The sequence below is a fragment of the Chiloscyllium plagiosum genome, chromosome 21 (assembly GCF_004010195.1).
Source record: "Chiloscyllium plagiosum isolate BGI_BamShark_2017 chromosome 21, ASM401019v2, whole genome shotgun sequence".
Classification (NCBI taxonomy): domain Eukaryota; kingdom Metazoa; phylum Chordata; class Chondrichthyes; order Orectolobiformes; family Hemiscylliidae; genus Chiloscyllium; species Chiloscyllium plagiosum.
Window position 1 is genome coordinate 48,900,146 of NC_057730.1, and position 21,226 is coordinate 48,921,371.

The 21,226-nt window shown below is 39.4% G+C and overlaps 1 protein-coding gene across 4 annotated transcripts in view; it reads left to right on the forward strand.

The window, feature by feature from the left end:
* Positions 1 to 21,226, forward strand: part of LOC122560846 (activating transcription factor 7-interacting protein 2-like) — an 84,740-nt gene that overhangs the window by 17,175 nt on the left and 46,339 nt on the right. For all 4 annotated transcript variants that reach the window (XM_043712002.1, XM_043712003.1, XM_043712004.1 and 1 more), the window contains 2 exons: positions 9,854 to 9,925; positions 15,837 to 16,804. In XM_043712002.1, the coding sequence (XP_043567937.1) occupies positions 15,847 to 16,804 (958 nt within the window). In that variant the 5' untranslated portion in view covers positions 9,854 to 9,925; positions 15,837 to 15,846. The remainder of the gene's footprint in view (positions 1 to 9,853; positions 9,926 to 15,836; positions 16,805 to 21,226) is intronic.

The window sequence follows — 21,226 nt, forward strand, 5'->3', positions numbered from 1 at the left end:
TTTTCACCCTGACAGGAATATACTTTCTCTGGATTCTTGTTATCTAATTTCTGAAGGCTTCCCATTTTCCTGCCGTCCCTTTACCTGTGAACATCTGGCTCCAATCAGCTTTCGAAAGTTCTTGCCTAATTCTGTCAAAATTGGCCTTTCTCCGATTTAGAACTTCAACTTTTAGATCTGGCATGTGGAATGTTTCATTTCAAAATCTGTCAGATTATTACTGAAGACTCACAGCAGTGGCAGAAAATGCCAGTCTTATTTTCAACAACTAAAGCATAAGCTAATTCAATTTCTTTGGATCATAGGAACGTAAGAACTAGGAGCAGTAGACTGTCCGAACCTTCGAGCCTGCTCCGCCACTCAATAAGATCATGGCTAATCTTTTCATGGACTCTGCTCCACTTACCTTTGTTTTCACCATATCCCTTAATTCCTTTATTTTTCAAAAACGTATCTACCTTCGCTTTAAAAGCAATTACTGAAGTAGTGTCAACTACTACCCTGGACAAGGAATTCCATAGATTAATCACCCTCTGGATGAAGAAGTTCCTTCTCAGTTCAGTTCTAAACCTGCTTCCTCTAATCTTGAGGCCATACCCTCTTGTCCTAGTCTCGCCTACCAGTGGAAACATTCTATCTATTTCTATTTTATCGATTCCCTTCATAATTTTATATGTTTCTATCAGATTCCCCACCTCATTCTTCTGAAATCCATTGAATATAATCCCAGTCTACTCAGCCTCTCCTCATAAGCCAACCCCCTCAACTCTGGAATCAACCTAGTGAACCCCTTCCAGTGCCAGTACATCCTTTCTTAAGTAAGGAGACCAAATGTGCACACAGTACTCCAAGTGTGGCACACCGGCACCTTGTACTAATGTAACATTACCTCTCTGGTTTTAAACTCAACCCCTTTAGCAGTGAAGGACAAAATTCCATTTGACTTCCTAATTATCTGTTATACCTGCAGATCAACATTCTACGATTCATGCACATTTGTCCCTCTGCAAATCAGCATCCTGTGGCACGATGGTTCAGTGGTTAGCACTGCTGCCTCACAGCGCCAGGGACCCAGGTTTGATTCTAGCCTCAGGCGACTGTGTGGAGTTTGCACATTCGCCCATGTCTGCGTGGGTTTTCTCCCACATTCTAAAGTTGTGCAGGCCAAGTAAATTTTCCATAGTGTTAGATGCATTAGTCAGAGGGAACTGGGTCTGGGTGGGTTACTCTTCGGAGGGTCGGTATGGACTTGTTGGGCCGAAGGACCTGTGACCACACTGTAGGGAATCTAATCTTAAAAAAAAAAGTAATAATCTATTTTGCTGTTACTTCGACCAAAATGTATGAATTCACATTTACTAACATTATATTCCATCTGCCAGACCTTTGCCCACTCACTCAATGTATCTATGTTCCTCTACAAAGTTTCATAGTCCTCTGTACACTTTGCTCTGCCACTCACCTTAGTCATCGGCAAATTTTGACACCACACATGTGGTCCCCAACTCCAAATCATCTATATACATTATAAATAACTGTGGTTCCAACATGATCCCTGAGGCACACCATTCGTCACTGATTGATTGACAGCCAGAATAGCACTCATGTATCCCCACTCTTTGCTTCCTGTCAGTCAACCAATCCTCTATCCATGCTAATACTCTACCCCTAACACCATGCATCCTTATCATATACAGCAGCTTCATGTGTGGCACCTTGTCAAAGGCCTTTTGGAAATCTAGGTACACTATATCCACTGGGACCTGTTGTCCAGCTTGCTTGAAATGTCTTCTTAGAATTCCAAAAGATTTGTGAAGCATGACCTGCTCTTCATGAACCCATGCTATGCCTGTACAATGGGACAATTTCTTTCGAGATGCCCTGCTATCCAGAGTGATAAAGTTGTACAGCATGGAAACAGACGCTTCGGTCCAACTTGTCCATGCCGACCAGATATCCCAACCTAATCTAGCCCCACTTGCCAGCAACTGGACCATATCCATCCAAACCCTTCCTATTCATGTACCCATCCAGATATCTTTTAAATGTTGCAATTGTACCAGCCTCCACCGCATCTTCTGGAAGTTCATTCCATACATGCACCACCCTCTGCATGAAAAAGTTGCCCCTTACATCTCTTTTTATATCTTTCCCCTCTCACCCTAAACCTATTCCCTCTAGATCTAGACTCCCCCACCCCAGGAAAAGACCTTGTCTATTTAGCCTATCCATGCCCCTCATGATTTTATAAACGTCTATAAGGTCACCCCTCAGCCTCCAATGCTCCAGGGAAAACACCTCTCCCTATAGCTGAAATCCTCCAACCCAGGCAACATGCTTGTAAATCTTTTCTGAACCCTTTCAAGTTTCACAACATCCTTCTAATAGGAAGGAGACCAGAATTGCACACAATATTCCAAAAGTAGCCTAACCATCCTGTACGGCCGCAGCATGACTTCCCAACTCCTATACTCATTGCTCTGACCAATAAAGGAAAGCGTACCAAAACCCCTCATCACTATCCTATCTACCTGTGACTCTACTTTCAAGGAGCTATGAACCTGCTCTCCAAGGTCTCTCTGTTCAGCAACACTCCCTAGGATCTTACCATTAAGTGTATAAGTCCTGCTAAGATTTGCTTTCCCAAAATGCAGCACCTCGCATTTATCTAAATTAAACTCCATCTGACACTTCTCAGCCCATTGGCCCATCTGATCACGATCCCCTTGTTCTCTGAGGTAACCTTCTTCGCTGTCCGTGCCATTCCGATTTTTGCAAGCTTACTAACTATGCCTCCTATGTTCACATCCAAATCACTTGTATAAATTCTTTCTTGATAATAGACTCAAGCATCTTCTCCACTACAGAGGTTAAGCTCACTGTTCTATAATTCCCCATCTTTTGTTTACATCCCTTTTTAAACTGTGGCATCACATTTGCTATTTTCCAATCTCTGGGACTTCCCCAAGTCCAGCGAACTTTGGAAAATTACCACCAGTCCACCTGCTATTTCTCCTGCCATCTCTTTTAGTAACCTGGAATGCATTCCATCAGGGGCAGGAGACTTATCTATCCTTAGCTCCATTAGCTTACCCAACACGAACTCTTCCGTAATAATAATAGTTTCCAGGTCCTGATCTACCTTGGTCACTTACTGGCATGTTATTAGTATCCTCCATTGTGAAGACCGATGCAAAATACTTGTTCAATGCCTCAGTCACTTCATCATATCACATAACTAAGTGCCCCTTCCCATCCTCTAAAGAGTCAACATTTATTTTCACTACGCTTCTTTTATATATTTATAGAAACATTTGCTATCTACCTTTATATTCTGTGCTAGTTTTTTCTCATACTTTATCTTTACTTTATTGTTCTTTTTGTGGCTTTAAAGTTTTCCTCATCTTCTAGATTCGTGCTGTTTTTTTTTTTGTAACTTTGTATGCCTTCTCTTGCACTGCCTTATTTCCTTAGACACTCATGGCAGATTACCCCTCTTCTTAAAGTCCTTCCTTTTCACCGGAATATATTTTTGCTGAGCACTATGAAAAATTTCGTTGAAGGTCCTCCTCCACTGCTCATCAACTGTTGCACCATAAAGTCTCTGTTTCCAGTCCACTTTAGCCAGGTCCTCGATCATTCTATCATAGTCCTCATTCTTCATCCCTTGTAATGGATTTTATCTTCACACTCTCCAGCTGTATTTTAAGTTTAACCATTCTGTGATCACTCCTTCTTAGAGGATCCCTGACTGAGGTTATTAATTATTTCTGTCTCATTATATAGGACCAGATCTAGAAGAGCTTGCTCCCTGTCAGTTCCATTACATGCTGTTCAAGAAAACTATCACGGATACACTCAACTAATTCCTCCTGTCTGAGCTGGTTCAACCAATCTACATGCAGTTTAAAATCCCCTATGATAACTGCCATAACATTTTTGCAGGCATTAGTTATTTTCTTGTTTATTGCCCGCCCCAGTGTGATGTTATTATTTGGCCGAAAGACTATGCCTAAACAGATTTGACCTAATGGTCTATAGAACGTATATTATGTCTCAGCACCGCCCTGATGTCGTCCTTGAATATCAGAGCTACGCCACATCCCTTGCATTCCTGTCTGTCCTTTCGATTAGTCTGGATATTTACCCCTGGATATTTAATTCCCAGTCATGACCATTCTGCAACCATGACTCCGTGATGGCGATCAAATCATATTCATTCATGATGATTTTTGCCGTGAACTCATCAACCTTGTTATACGAATGCTTATCAATCAATTCTTCAAGCAGTATTAACCTGATCCTACCAAAATAGAAGATGTGCAGCAGTTGCCTAAAACATAAAACAAAGATGATTTACAAGGTGTCTCAATATCTTCAATTTTTTTTAGTTCCATGTATTCCATATTTTCTGAGCAAAATGTCTCCTCTTTGTACTGTAAAGGTACACCATAGATGTTGCAGGAGGAGCAGCAACATATTTTAAATCTCTCAAATGCTTTTATCATCTTGAAACTCTCTCGGAGTGCAATTTTCAAAATCAAGCAACTAATTATTAATCTAGTGTTGTTTTGAGATATGCGTGACCATATATGCATCCATGTGAGCACTTGAAGTCTTTTAGTACAACTATCTTTTTCGAAGAGAAGATGGATCTGAAATACTAACTCTGCTTTTTCACCACAGATATTGCCAGATCTACTGGTCTGCCAGACTCTGATTTTGTTTCTAATTTCCAACATCCACTGTTCTTTCTGCAATAATGGTTTTTCTGCAATAATGGTTTACCCTAACCAAAGATGGATCCACACAGTCCTTTCTTAAGTCTTAACCACCCAACTGCATTTATCCGTTATTGGAAAGAGGGGAAGAAATAATTCAAGAGTATAATCGATGAATATGCAGACAGTTGTCAGAACTTAAGTCAAGACAAAGCATCAGTGTTTGAATCTTATTTCACAAACCCATGTATTTGTACAAGTACTGTAATGTTAAGGCTTGTTCAGGCCATGTGACATTATCTTACACACTGGACCAATCCTGTGATGAGATATCAGTTGTACATAATGTGACATTCACCATGTTTTCAGTAACAAAGTTGTCGTCTTATATCATACCAGACAGCAGCTAGTCTCTTCGACACATGATGCGCTTCCACAATTAATGATAGTTCATCACATGAAACTACACAGCTGAAACATAATTCTAAAAAACCTAGATATGCTAGGAATTGTATGTCTGTCAAAGTTTTAACTTTGTACATCAACGTAATGTGTCAATGTGCATCTTTGTACATACTATCAGAATAAGTTTTCTATTCAGAGAGGAAAGGGTAGATTTATTATGATGGAAAATAATATCAGAAAGCCACTGTACCTTTTAAGATAGTTGAATGAGATCACAACATTTGACAATAGTGTAAAAGTCAGTTAAGTAGTTAGTAAGCTATGTATATAATGTAACATAACCAAAGAATCCAAACTGTGTATGTATGAAGTGTCATTGGTGTATATGGTTGGCTGATAATATATATCTGGTTATCTGTCTCTATAAGAACTTGAGTCTTTGAGATATGTTACTTGGATTAACATACAGATAACCACTTCCCATCAATATGAATTTGTGCTGAATAGCCATAATATTATATCACAGTTATTATACCACTGACTGAGTAATAAACTTGCATTTGGACAACACACTGGAGCATTAGTCATGAGGGACTATTTAACTTTTTTAAAAGATTTCCTAGGAGGTGTAGTGGGCAGCCAAGAGGGTTACCTCAGATTACAATGAGATCTTGATCAGATCTGCCAATGAGAAGTGGCAGATGGAGTTTTAGATTAGATTACATTACAGTGTGGAAACAGGCCCTTCGGCCCAACAAGTCCACGCCGAAGCGCAACCCACCCATACCCCTACATTTACCCCTTACCTAACACTACGGGCAATTTAGCATAGCCAATTCACCTGACCTGCACATCTTTGGACTGTGGGAGGAAACCAGAGCACCCCAGAGGAAACCCACGCAGACACGGGGAGAACGTGCAAACTCCACACAGTAGTCACCCGAGGCGGGAATTGAACCTGGGTCTCTGGCGCTGTGAGGCAGCAGTGCTAACCACTGTGCCACCATGCTGCACACAAGGTTTACTGTAGATAAATATGAGGTGCTTTGAGACCTTTGAGTGCAGGTCATAGCTCCTTGAAAGTAGAGTCGCAGGTAGATAGGATAGTTTAACCCAATATTGGTTTTACTATCAATGTATCATAGAATCCCTCGATTTAACGTTAGAATCCCTACAGTGTGGAAGTAGGCCACTCAGCCCATCAAGTCCACATGACTCTCCGAAGAGAATTTCACCTGGACCCACCTGACCCCTGTATCTCTACATTTCCCATGGCTAATCCACCAAGCGCACGCATCTCTCGATACTATGGACAATTTACCGTGGCCAATCCACCTCATCTGCACATCGTTGGATTGTGGCAAGAAACCGGACTACACAAAGAAAGCCATGTAGACACTAGGAGAATGTGCAAACTCCACACAAACATCGCCCAAGGATGGAATTGAATCAAGTTCCTAGCACTTTGTATCCTGTAAAACTTAATACCAAAATAGCTACAGCAATTGGTGGAAAATCAGCATCTTGTAATTTGGAGCATCATTACTACAGCTAAACTGTATGCCTTAAAGGCATACAAATGGTGACACAAACAAATATTTACTGGATCTAGGTGTTGTTGGTTATATAACACACATTCCCTATGCCTTATTATGCTTGACAAAATTAAAGTGCAAGAAATAAGTAGGGAGCTACAAGATAATTTGGAGTTCACGAGTATATGTCTCACAATGTATAGTTAATAGTGGGGAAACTCTAATTCCAGTGTATTCTGTGGAAAAATGTTTCTGCATAGATGCATGGTTTGTAGAATGTTAAATGAGGGAAAAATACTATAACAAGGTTAAAATGACCCCAAAGCGCAGTCAGATATGTTTAATGTACCTCATGTTTGTTTGAGATTCTTAAAAGAACTGGAAGGACTTCCATGTGAGAAAGCGTGCAGCCTTAGATGTGATGCATTTGCTGCACAGAATGTGGGAAAGTGCTTGTTCAGAAGAATTGGGGACATCTGTTCTTAGTGTTAATGGATCGGTGTAAATAAGGTGATAACATTTGTTCACTTGTAGAATGTGTGGCAGCACTTCTCATGCTGGAGGCTGGAGGTGTGCATATTTCACAGTAGGATGTTGGATAACTAAGTTTCTGTTTATAGCGAAGACTCTTAACAAAACTCATACTCAATAGGAAAAGAACTTGTAATTTAATAAGCTGAGTCAAATATGCATGTAATAGAGCAATCCTGATACATTTTCATGTCCACCACACTGAGTAGATTTAAATTTCTGAAGCTGAGTTCCCTCATCTTGATTGTGCTAGAATGTGACTGTCTCATTACCCTTACAGGCTAGGAAAAACTGACGTAGTAAGGAAGTTGGAAGATGCTTATGTGTGAGTGAGAGAGAGAAAACATTCTTATGTAAATTATATTCACTGACTTAAGGGTTTAAGGGACAGAGAGAGAGAGAGAGAGAGAGACTGGACGAAAGCTGGTGGAAAGTTTAACTACTTACACTGGCTTGTCATGGATTGAACGTTTGTGTGTTGTTCTCTGGGCCCCAAGATCCAGGAATGGTATGAATTTAATTTGCATTCTGGGAATCTAAGGTGATTTTACAAGAAAAAGCCATTTTGTAGGACAATGATACTGGACGTGTTAGCTGAGCAAGATTAACTTCTGACCTTTCCCACATAGCTTAGACTAGTCTCTCGTCGTGATGTACTTGCCAAAACAATTGACCATCTGGCCTGGCTTGATCCAGGGTTCCCATTTTGATGTGCATGTAGCTTAATTAGTCAAGTGTACTCAGACCTGTCAATGAGTTTCTCTTCCTCTGCAAACTTTTGACATTTTATTGCTGCTTATCTGATTAAAAACATGTGGCTTTTTTGTAATTTTAATATCAAATTCTGTATAAAGACAGCTTGTTTGCAGCAATAAGGAGAGTAGCCTGAGGGAGCTCTGAAGGATAAGAGCTGGCACCGCTACACTGCTAATGGTTTTAGAACCTTAGCTCAAGTCTGGCTTGTAGCTATCTTTGTTATAGTGTAACATTGATGCCATTGTTAAATGTAATAATTTAAACTAAACTGTCTGTAAGAGTTTCACATTCCAGACTGCCACAGAGTACGATCTCCGAGATGAACCGAGAGGCTACAGGTCGAGTCCAACAAGGATTCCCTGAGCCGTCTCGAATTAGTACTTTAACACCTGCTTTACAACAAAAGCATGATTGCCAAAGTAGTATTTAGTAATTTCATTCTTTCTGACATGTTTATGCCCAAAGAAGGAAACATCTATGCATCACTGTCCTTTTTTATACATTATTTCAACTTTGTTGATAAATTTGAATTTGAGAATTTTTAGCTGCAGAACCAATTTTCTTGATAAGTAATCATCCTTGTTGCATAATCCAATGTATTTAACATTCAGGTATATATAATTTTAATGTTGGTGCATTTTTAGCAAGTTTTGATTTATTTCCGTTCCATCTTTTAGTAACATTTAATTTATGCTTAGATCTGTAATTCACACACAAGATTTTATTTTCATGAAAGTAATTCTTTGCATGGCCACAATAGAAAACAACTGTCTTCACCTGTGCTCTGGGGAAAATCTGGTTTTGAACAATTAAATGTTACCTTAGTAACTGAAAAGTCAAAACAAACTGGAGGCCTAAACTTAACCAATTAAATTATTGGCATAGTCATGATACGATATTGTTTTAATCATTATTTGGAGGAGCCAATGTTGGACTGTTGTGGACAAAGTTAAAAATCACACAACACCAGGTTATAGTGCAACAGGTTTTAATAATTAATTTACTTGTATTATAGTCATAGTATCCCTACTTCAATGGCAAGTGGGACTTGAAGCTTGACCTTCTAGTGCGTAAGTAGGGATAAGTGTATCATAAGACATATGAACAGGTTTTTAAAAAATTAAACCAATGATTTGTCTTGAGAATATATTCTGTATTCCACAGAATTTGTGATGTATTATGCTGCAGCACTTTAATCTGTTATCTGCAAATGTGCCAAGGAAAGGATTGGGCACAATTGTGGTCAGACAGGCACACATCTAACAAAATAGGGTGTCTACAATATCATTTATGCTTTGAATAGTTAAAAACCGTCTATTGGCTAAACATTTTTATTAAATAAATGTCTATTGTTGAGAGCATTCATGGTCTTTCCTGTTTCATTTATTTTATTTCAAGTTTAGACTCTTCTAAAAAGCTGAAATGAGAAAAGATGTTATTTAAAGGTTACTTAAAGGTTTTAGTATCCTAACTGCACAATATTGCACAAGGATTGAACCCTGGACAGCCAGAGACTGACATTGTTAGTTGGAATTGTAGATAAATTCCACCATTAATCACGTAATAGCCAAGTTGAGTTGTGAGACTTAACTTGGTTAGTTGAGGGGTCTTATTTTGGTTGCTACATGCAATAAAGTTTAAATAATTATTTCAATATGTGATTGTGAGACTCTTAGTAAGTAGCCAAATTTACACACAATAACTTCTACGAACTTCCCATCAATGTCAATCTTTGGCTCCATCTTAAAAATAGCTATATCAAAAACTGTTCTCCCACAAGTCTCAATCCCACCAACTCTACTAAAGTCACCCCAACAAAAATGGTGCAAAGCCTGTTTTATAGCTGAGTTCACAGATTTTTAAGGTTTTGTTTATAATTTTTGTTCATTTCCTTCTCCTAAATAGGTTACAAGAAGATATATCTGGAAGGACTTTGAACATTAAAAGCATTTGAATATTTATTAACAATAATCAAAGGTAAAGCTTTTCTTTTGATCCACAATAAAATAACATATTGGTATGTGCAAGTGAAAAGAAATACAGGAGGGCAATGTAACAGTGCAATTAAAAACTTGATAAATATGCAGTAGCTTAATTATTTATGCATTCCTAAAATAGTCCTTGTATTCATAAAGCAATTCACTTGATTTGCTCTAATTGTCCTCAGTGTAACTACATCTTGCTCAGCAGTATTAGACATGAGTTTCTGATTCTGGTGGAATGTTCCTCTATTATTTCTTGTCAACTTTGAGCATAATGGAAGGAACAAGGTCATTTATGGTAGAACTATGACTTTGTAGATAGAGACCTATATCCATTGCTTTAAAACTTGCGTGACTGCATTTCAGGATTATGTTACTTAGTATTTTCTGTAGAAGAAAGTAGGAGGGAATAAATTACGAATAATGATATGCGTGGGAAATAATGTCTCACAAACTTGATTGAGTTTTTTTGAAGAAATAACAAAGAAGATTGATGAGGGCAGAGCAGGGGACATGATCTATATGGACTTCAGTAAGGTGTTCGACAAGGCTCCTCACAGTTGATTGGTTAGATTTCATGAAATACAGGGAGAACTGGCCATTTGGATACAGAACTGGCTCGAAGATAGAAGACAGAGGGTGGTGGTGGAAGGTTGCTTTTCAAACTGGAGGCCTATGACCAGTGTGATGACACAAGGATTGGTGCTGAGTCCGCTGCTTTTCATCATTTGTATAAATGATTTGGATGTGAACATTAGAGGTATAGTTAGTAAATTTGCACATGACACCAAAATTGGAGATGTGGTGGACAGCAAAGAAGACTACTTCAGAGGACAACGGGAACTTGATCAGATGGGCCAATTGGCTGAGGAATGGCAGATGGAATTTAAATTAGATTAAATGTGAGGTGGAATGTTGCGTGCAATTCTGGTCTCCTTCCTACCAGAAGGATGTTGTGAAACTTGAAAGGGTTCAGAAAAGATTTACAAGCATGTTGCCAGGGTTGGAGGATTTGAGCTACAGGGAGAGGCTGAGTAGCTGGGGCTGTTTTGCCTGGAGCGTCGGAGGCTGAAGGGTGACCTTATACAGGTTTACAAAATCATGAGGGGCTTGGATAGGATAAATAGACATGATCTTTTCCCTGGAGTGGAGAGTCCAGAACTAGAGGGCATCGGTTTAGTGAGAGAGGGGAAAAGGGACCTAAGGGGCAACTTTTTCACACAGAGGGTGGTGCATGTTTGGAATGAATTGCCAGAGGAAGTGGTGGAGGCTGGTATAATTCCAACATTTAAAAGGCATCTGGATGGGTATATGAATAGAAAGGGTTTAGAGGGATATGGACCGAGTGCTGGCAAATGGGACTTGATTAGATTAGGCTATTTGTTCAGCATGGACGAGTTGGACCGAAGGGTCTGTTTCCATACCGTACATCTCTATGACTAAGATATGGAATGGGTGATTGGAACTCTGGTTGATTACCCCAACTGTAAGAGATTGGAAATGTTACAAGATGTTGTACATAAGCCTTTTAGATTTTGAATAGAACAAAGTTTGTAAGTATTATAATTAATATTCTACTTGGAGGGACAAATGTATGCAACTTTTGGCGTGTAGACTTAAAAGGACATAGACATAGAGGAGAGGATTACTTAAAAATGTTGGATGCCTGATTATACAGACTCTTGTCATTGGATTGCATAGGACACTGAATTAGCCACATTAAAATACCCAAAGTAGAGAACTGTGGGTCTCTAATTTGTGACGAAAGTTATCACAGCTCCTCCTAATTGATCGGCCCCTCAATTCACTGCCTCTGAGCTGTACTTATCACGAAGACTTCTGATGCTCTTTGTTTTATGTAAAAGAGGAATACTATCTATTAGTAACAAAATCTACTTTAATAAAATTCTAGGAATAGCAATAATATACCCTCTTAAAGCAACTAACTAACTAGTACTCCAAAATCCCACTTTTTCCTCAAGCCAACACTTACCCTTTTGTCTTGTCTATCAGGTTTTGGTAATAGAGGTTAAATATTATTTAAAAATAGAAAGGTGCAAATCTACATGTCTGGACTCTGAGCATTTGAATCTCAGGCTTGCAGTTCCAATCTCCAAATGTGTTAAACCCCTCTGAGTAGCTGTATGACAGTTTGTACATGAAAGACCTTATGTCTTTGAAAGAGTTGCAGAGGTGAGTTGATTCTTTCTTCTGGACACTCTACTCATGGTATCCTATCACTGCACACTCGTGATACAGCTCCTTGCCAAAAACCGTCTTCCAGTTTGACCTTTACTGCTCAAGCCACAGTCATCTGTTCTTTGATTCAAGCATTGACCTTGTGATTATCTACCAAGTGGGCACTCAGTGTGTCCTCTCTGGGAGCAATCCTTTCTTGGACTTCACTACTCAAGCTCTACCTGTCAATCAATCACACAGGGCTGCAGGGTTTGGCTTGACAACTCAAACCCCTCATTTTTCCCTCCAGGTTGTAACTGGTTTTACGAGTCATTTTCAAGCTTTTTGCGAGATCATAACGTTAAATTCCCTCTTAGCTTTGGTTGGCTTTCTGCAGAATGGGGATGACAGATCAGCAGCCAATCCATGCTGATTCCTGCAATCCCCAAAATCAGATCCTCTACTGAGGGGGAAGCATAGACTGAATCATGAACCTTAGAGAGAATCCCTGTCTTTTCTCATAGTTTTTAAAAACTGGCATAGGAGTTAGTTATAAAAAGAACAGATAGGGTTACAACGCTACATCTCCACCAAAAGGAATTGAACTCATTCCAGGGCATTTCACTACAGATTAGTATATGTTAAGGTGAGACATATGTAACAAATTCAACTTTTTGTACTATGAAATCTTTACAATCGTGAACCCCTATGTTACTTGAATAACAACAACGGAATACATTCCTAATTACTATGTATTTACATAAATAACCACAACGTCTTTACATCCTTGACAAGATGTCTGCCATTTGATCATCCATTTCCTTGATTGGGATAACTTAAAATTAAAATATTGAAGTGACAAGCGATACCAAAACAACAGTGGTGTTTTATGTTTAAGTCTCCCAATAATAACTAATGGGTATGGTTCATAAACACAAGTCTGTCAGTCTCCATGATGTTCAAACACCTCGAAGTGCTGAATGGCTTCCGATATCACCAGTGCCTCCTCCTTGATAGTGGAGTATTTTCTTTTGATGCTGATTTAGCTTTCTGAAAAGTAGCCTACTGGCTTCTTGATCCCTCTGAAGTCAGCCCGTATTAGAATCACTCCAATACCTACATCACTGTCATCCATAGCCAACTTAAAAGTTTGGTCTGGAGCTTTCAAATGGGCTCATTTAGCAATATGGCCTTTATATTTTGAAAGTCTGCCTGGTATTCTGGGGTCCATATTATCTTTACCTGCTTTTATAGCAAATCTGTAAGGAGTACAGTTAGGATACTAAAATTTGGTACGAGCTTCCAGTAAAGTCCTCATGTGCCCAGAAACCTCAATGTCCTGCTTTATGTGAGGGACAGGAAAGTCTGTCAAGATTCCAACATTTGTAGTTTTCATTACCACCTGCCCTTGACCAACAATGAATGTTAGTTACTAATGCCCTTGTAAATTCATACTTTGTGAGGTCTGCTGCTGGACCTACTGTTTGAATAGGATCCCCAGTTTCTGGATTAGTGGTGCTGGAAGAGCACAGCAATTCAGGCAGCATCCGAGGACAGGCAAAATCGACGTTTCGGGCAAAAGCCCTTCATCAGGAATAAAAAAGGATCCCCAGTTGTTTAACGTATTCCTCCCATGTGACTTAACAGTGGTCTAGGGATCAGACAACCACTCCTGCAGCCTGAGAGCCAACGCCACCTTGCCCGTCACACCTCACCCAAAACCCCTGGGAACTGACAACTTCCACTGCTCTCGAACATAACCCCTCACTGGATCTGACCCTACCCTTGCAACCAACATGCCGCCATGATCGGAATTGAACCCTACTCTCCCTGCTGTCAGATCCAACCATCAATTCCCTTCTGCCTGTTGGACTGGACTCAAATCGACCAATCCCTGCTGCTCGACCCAATTTCTCTTTCCCACTCAACCTACTCTAAACACTAATCCACCACCTTGCACACTACCCTAACACCAACTGGCACCCTATTTACCTGGCTTTTTACTCAATTTGTCATTCATCCCTCCCAAAACCATAATATCACACTTAACTTTATTCACTTGTCCATTGACAGCCACTGTCAAAGTGGCTGTCTGGACCTTTTGAATCTGACTGCTGTGAAAAGGGAGCATGGGTTCCCTTCCTCTAACAGTTCTACACTACAATGGAGCATATTCCGAAGGGAGGCCTGAATAGAATCTCCTTTCAAAATGTAGATGTTTTCTTGATTTTTAAAAAAAAAACACCAAAAAATCTGCCTCTAGGTCTCTCGCTGCTGTAAATCTGTATGTCATTGCAATGACTCTTTTGCTTCTTTTCTCTTTTGGCAGTTAGGTCTAATGAAATGTTTGTAATGCCTTCTTCCAAGAAAGGGAATATGGACATAATACAAACTGAAATACAGTGATAAACTGATTTTAATTTGCTTCATTCATGGATCACCACAAGCTACCCAGAAAGTGAATAAAAGCCTACTCTAATTTGTAGTACATGATTGTCAGCATGGATGATTCAAAATTATGAACTTGCAATATATCTTGGATAAACCCTATATAAGCAAAATAAATTACTTAATTTCAAATCCCCTTCATACATTGTTTCTTCCCTGTCCCTCAAGGACAATGTCAATTTACATAATCCAAAGAAAACCGTTTAATTGTCTACCAAGTGATTGTTAGGAAAAAAATTAATAAGCATTTTTTTAAGCATGTAATTAATGGCAAAAATACAAAAACATGTTTTAAATACACTATTTTCTTTTTAGAATGCTGGGTCTATGTTTCATTATCTTGTCAGAATTCAAGGATAAGCCAGCTACCAATGTAGCTCATCTGATGGCTGTTTATATCTTTAGGTTTTTCATTTAACTCAGGCTAATGATTCAACTCCTATTTGTTTCAAGTCTTCCAATCATCCTGAATCCTTCCACTGTACACCTTGATTTTTCACATTTTTTGCATTTTGGATATCTTTAAAATTTGTAAGATGTACAGTGAATAGCATAAGGCGGTAACAATTTAGAAGTTGTTTCCCAGGAAAGAGAAGTGCAGCAAGTGCATGAAAATGCCACCTGCTACATCACCTCAAAGTCTGATGCCATCCTGACCTGGAAATGCATTGCTGTTCCTTTACTATTACTGTGTTAATATCCTAGAACTTTCTCCCTAACGCAACAATTTTTCAACCGTCTGTCACATAAATATGCATTTGCTACAGATCGAGTCAGGTGAGCTGAGAAGGTGTACAATTCACTTTCTAACAACACAATGGCATACCTACACCAGAAGGGCTGCAGCAATTCAACAAGCTGGCTCACTGTCATCTTTGCAAAGACAATTTAGGGGGTCAGTAATTGCTGGTTTTACCAGGAATTCCGTCCCATGAATAGATTAAAAACGTATCTAAATTACTTAATTAAAAATGCTAATGGATATTTTGTTGAATTGTTTAAAACCTATTTAGTTGCATAGCCAACCTAGTTATCTGATCGATTTTAAAAACATCTACAAGATATCTTCAGTGAATCTATTCAGATGTGTTATTATACACCTCTGAAACAGCTGAGACTTGAATCGGGGCCTTCTGTTTCAAAAGTACGGACACTACAATTATATCCTAAGAGCCCTTAAGAAATATCCTGCGTGCATGCATGTTAGGGACAATTCTCCTGTAGATCTTAAATTTTACATTTGGCCTCATAAATAACTTGTACTATTTTAAATGTTATAGATAATCCGATATGGATGTTGCAAATATTGCTCCAAGGAAGGTTTTCAGAGCAAAGAAAACACTTCAAGTAAGTGACCGCAAGCAGTGGGAAGCATTAATCAGAATCAGACCTCAGAATGGGAACAAACAACCCTTTAGAGAGCGGGATCATTTGACAAGTGATTTGAAGTGCACGGATACAGAAGATGTCAGTAAACCTGATGAACATTTAATTTCAAATTGTCCAAAAAGTGATATTTCAAAACCTGAACTGAACCAGACTTTAACACTTCACTGCAAAAATGAGGTAATCAAGGCCAAGTTCAAACATTGTTCTGTTACACGGATGTCAGATAAACAACTGGAGAATGCTGGATTAAAAAGTCAGGAAGATGTTCAATCCAATGGTCATCCTGAAACTAAAAACCAAGATCCTCAGCAAAAAGAATTTCAGAATATTGGTTTACTCAAAATGTCTCTGAAATCCTCCTCTGAAACTGCTGACCAAAACACAACTGTTACAAATGGTAGTGCTATTTCCTGCTCCACATGTGCATTAAAAGAAGACTTCAACAGAACTTCTAAAACCCATTCAACTAAGGTTCCTGCATTGCTTGACCAGAAGAACTGTGTGACTTCCATCAGCTTAGATAAGAAATGGAATATTGAGCCAGTCCTTCACACTATTGGTGTTGAAGATCTTAAATTTGTTTCTTCAGGTGCTTGTGAAAAGACGAGTAATCTAAAGAAAACAAAGCACTCTATTAGTCCAATTTCAGAAAATTTGTCCAATGTGCATTTGTCAGCCCTACATATTGCTCAGGATGTAAATGACAAGGTTGAAGGAAGTGTACAAAATGAAAGACAAAAACCTTCTGTTTCAAAATGTCTTCATGTAGAAGATCAATCAAAGATAGATGAATCTAAATTACTGATTAATTACCAAGAGCAGATTGAATGCAATACAATTATGGACAAGAAGAGGTCTGGTGAGTAAGTTTAAAATTTTATGGTTTGTGACCAGTGAACCATATCTGAATGCTACCTGAACGAATAGCGTATGAAGCTAGGGGCGCTTGGTAAATAATGGGATGTTGAGTGTTAATCTTTCAAGTCTAATTTTCACTTACGTTTTGCAATTAACTGAAAATTACTCTTGAAGTTAAGAGGTAAGTTAAGTTTCTTCCAGATTTAAATAAACATGTACAAGTTCTGGGAGTAGCTGGAAATAGTTAAGTTGGCTTATGAGCTTTGGTTTGGTACAAATAAAGGGGTCTCTGAGTGCTACTTAAATGCACAAAGTGGGAAGCCAGAGTGTAATGAATGAAGAAGTTTGCTAAAAGAGGGAAATGATAAATTAAGAAAAATAACTGTAATTAACACAATTACAGATGGCACGTCAGGTGATGTGTCACGGCTGCACCGTGTGGGAGCTCTGGGATACCACTAGAATTGATGACAACTACATCTCCAGTAAATGTGTTTAGTGTGTGGAGCTTTGGTTCGGGGATAGAGTTGGAAATAAAGTTGCATATGTTGCAATGCATGAGTGAAGGGAAAAGTTATCTGAACATTTTGTTCCAAAAGGCATCCTCACCCTTTAGGGTACCATTATCTGATTTGATCAAAGACAAGAGGGTGTGACTGTGCATCAAATAGTTAAGGGGATTGAGAAGTTGGGAGTGGTGGAGTCTTAACTCTTGCAGTTGAGCAACAAGTTTAGCAGCACGGGGATAAGAAAATTAGCATTAAGGTGCTTTACTTGAATGCTCTTGGTATTCATAATAAAGTAGATGAATTAACAGCACAAATCATCGTGAATGATATGATGTGGTAGAGATGTGGTTGCAGGGTTCAGGACTGGCAATTAAACATCCAAGGAGATGGGTAGAGGGGGCGGGGTTGCCTTGTTAAGAATGGAATTGAATCTATGGCATTGAATGACATAGGTCCAGATGATGTGGAGTCTGTGTGGGTGGAGTTGAGAAACCACAAAGGCAAAAAAAACCATAATGGGAGTTATGTACAGGCCTCCCAACAGTGGTCAGGACCAGGGGCGCAAGATCTACCAGGAAATAGCTAGGGCATGTCAGAAAGGCAAGGTCACGGTGATCATGGGGGCCTTCAATATGCAATAGACTGGGTGAATAATGTTGCCGGTACATCCATAGAAAGGGAATTCATGGAATGCTTACAGGATGGCTTTTTGGAACAGCTTGTGATGGAGCCCACAAGGGAGCAGGCTATTCTGGATTTAGTGCTATGTAATGAGCCAGACTTTATGAAAGATCTTAAAGTAAGGGAACACTTAGGAGGCAACGATCATAATATGGTATTGTTCAGTCTGCAGTTGAAAGAGAAGGCAAAATCGGATGTAATGGTGTTACAGTTAAATGAAGGTAATTACAAGGGTGTGGGAGAGGAACTGAAGAAAATCGATTGGAAACAGAACCTAGTGGGGAAGATAGTACATCAACAATGGCAGGGGTTTCTGGGTGTAATTGAGGACACAGTTCATCCCAAAGAAAGGAAAGATAATTGGGGGTGGGGTGGATTAGACAGCCATGGCTGACAAAGGAAGTCAGGAAATGTATCATAGCAAAAGAGAGAGCCTATAAAGTGGCCAAGGGCACTGGGAAATCAGAAGATTAGGAAGGCTACAAAAATAAACAGAGGTTAACAAAGAGAAAAATAAGGATGGAGTGAATCAAATATGAAGGTACACTAGCCAGTAATATTAGGAATGATAGTGAAAGTTTCTTTCAATACATAAGAAACAAACGCGAGGCAAAAGTAGAAATTGGGCCACTCCAAGTTGACGCAGAAAGGCTAGTGATGGGTGATAAGGAAATAGCTGAAGAGCTTAATAAATACTTTGTGTCAGTCTTCACAGTAGAAGACATGAGTAATATCCCAACAATTAAGGAGAGTCAAGGGGCAGAGTTGAGTATGGTAGCCATTACAAAAGAGAAAGTGCTCGAAAAGCTAAAAGGTCTAAAAATTGATAAATCTCCCGGCCCGGATGGCTACATCCTAGAGTTCTGAAGGAGGTGGCTGAAGAAATAGAAGAGGCGTTGGTTGTAATCTTTCAAAAATCACTAGAGTCAGGGAAAGTCCCAGATGATTGGAAAACCGCTGTTGTAATCCCTTGTTCAAGAAAGGATCAAGACAAAAGATGGAAAATTATAGGCCAATTAGCCAAACCTCAGTTGTAGATAAAATTCTAGAATCCATTGTTAAGGATAAGCTTTCTATATTCTTGGAAATGTAGGGTCAGATTAGAACAAATCAGCATGGATTTAGTAAGGCGAGGTTGTGCCTGACAAACCTGGTAGAATTCTTTGAAGAGATTACAAATAGGTTAGACCAGGGAAACCCAGTGGATGCTATCTACCTAGACTTCCAAAAGGCCTTTGATAAGGTGCCTCACGGGAGGCTGCTGAGTAAGGTGAGGACCCATGGTGTTCAAGATGAGTTACTGGCATGGATTGAGGATTGGCTATCTGACAGAAGGCAGAGAGTTGGGATTAAACATTCTTCTTTGGAATGGCAGCTAGAAGGTTGAGGGGAGATCTAATAGAAACTTACAAGATAATGTATGGCTTAAAAAGGGTGGCTATTGGGAATTTGTTTCCATCAGGTGGGGATACGAGGACCTGTGGGCACAGCCTTAGAATTAGAGGGGGTCAATTTAGAACAGAAATGAGGAGACATGTCTTCAGCCAGAGAGTGATGGGCCTGTGGAATTCATTGTCACAGAGCGCAGTGGAGGCTGGGACGTTAAGTGTCTTGATGTGTCACGGCTGCACCGTGTGGGAGCTCTGGGATACCACTAGAATTGATGACAACTACATCTCCAGTAAATGTGTTTAGTGTTTCATTGTCACAGAGCGCAGTGGAGGCTGGGACGTTAAGTGTCTTCAAAGCAGAGATTGATAAATTCTTGACCTCACAAGGAATTAAGAGTTACGGGGAGAGTCTGGTAAGTGGTGTTGAAATGCCCATTAGCCATGATTTGAATGGTGGAGTGGACTCGATGGGCCAAATGGCCTTACTTCCACTCATATATCTTATGGTTTTAAGTTTGAGTTCCTACACTTCATATGAACAAGACTGAAGACTGTGGTATGGATGAGAAGACTGATTGTGGTACCAAACTACAGGAACCCATTCAGGTGTGATTGGATGGAGAGGTCTGATTTAAAGGAATCATGTTAGCAGGGCACATTATAGACAGGGGAATAGACATCGATTCTGTGCAACCAAGAGAAAGAATGCAGAAAGTTTGTTATCCTTGCATGGTACCAAATTTCAGCATACTACAGGCTGGAGAGAAATTTGCAATAGGAGGTAGAGGATCTCGTTGTCTTGGTCATTTTAGGTACTATTGACAAGGGTAAAACTAGGAAGGAGGCTGTAGGTAAGGAGTATGAGAAGCTAGGTACTAAATAAAAAATCAAAGTAAATGATTTCTGGAGCAAGGTAAATAAGATTAGGGTGGTGATTCAAAGATATGGACTCTGATTTGTGGGGCTGTGGTATCTCTGCTGGAGGAAATGTGAACTATGCCATGAAATTCACCTGAACCATCTTGATGCCAATGTTCTGGTGACTCATATGACAAGGGAAATAGAGATGACTATATTTGAATTAAGGAGGGGGAGGTTTCACATAAAGGATTATTCAAGTAAAACAAAATGAAAAAAAAAAGAATATCAACACAATTGGTCAAGGAAATATTGCAGGTATTGATAGTCAGAATGTGGCAAGAAGGGACAGTAATTAAAAGCTTAAGAGCATGGCAACAGGTAATAGCAGACTTTACAAAGAAACTAATAAAACTAAATTTAAGGGCACTGTTTTTGAATGCCTGCAACATTCACAATAAAACAGAAATGTTCAACTGATGTACGAGTTGATAAGTATTACAGAGGTATGGCTATAAGGAAGCAAAAGCTGAGAACTGACTGACCATGGGTAGGTGGCATTCAGGAAAGACAGGCAATTAAGTAAAGGTGGTGAGCTTTCCCTCTTTTAACTAAAGAGAAAAATAAAAGTACTATATTGAGAATTATTTTAGCTCTTAAAGTTGAAAACATAGAATCAGATTAGATGAAATAAAGAGGCTAAAGAAGAAATAAGAGGAAAGAAACATAAATGAGGGTTGTTTATATGGTTTAGATTAGAGTGGTGCTGGAAAAGCACAGTAGGTTAGGCAGCATCCGAGGAGCTGGAAAATCAACATTTCGGGCAAAAGCCCTTCATTAGGAATAGAGGCAGGGAGCCTCCAGGGTGGAGAGATAAATGAGGGGGGTGGGGCTGGGGAGAAGGTAGCAAAAAGTACAGTAGGTGAATGGGGGTGGGGATGAAGGTGATAGGTCAGGGGGAGGGTGGAACAGATAGGTGGGAAG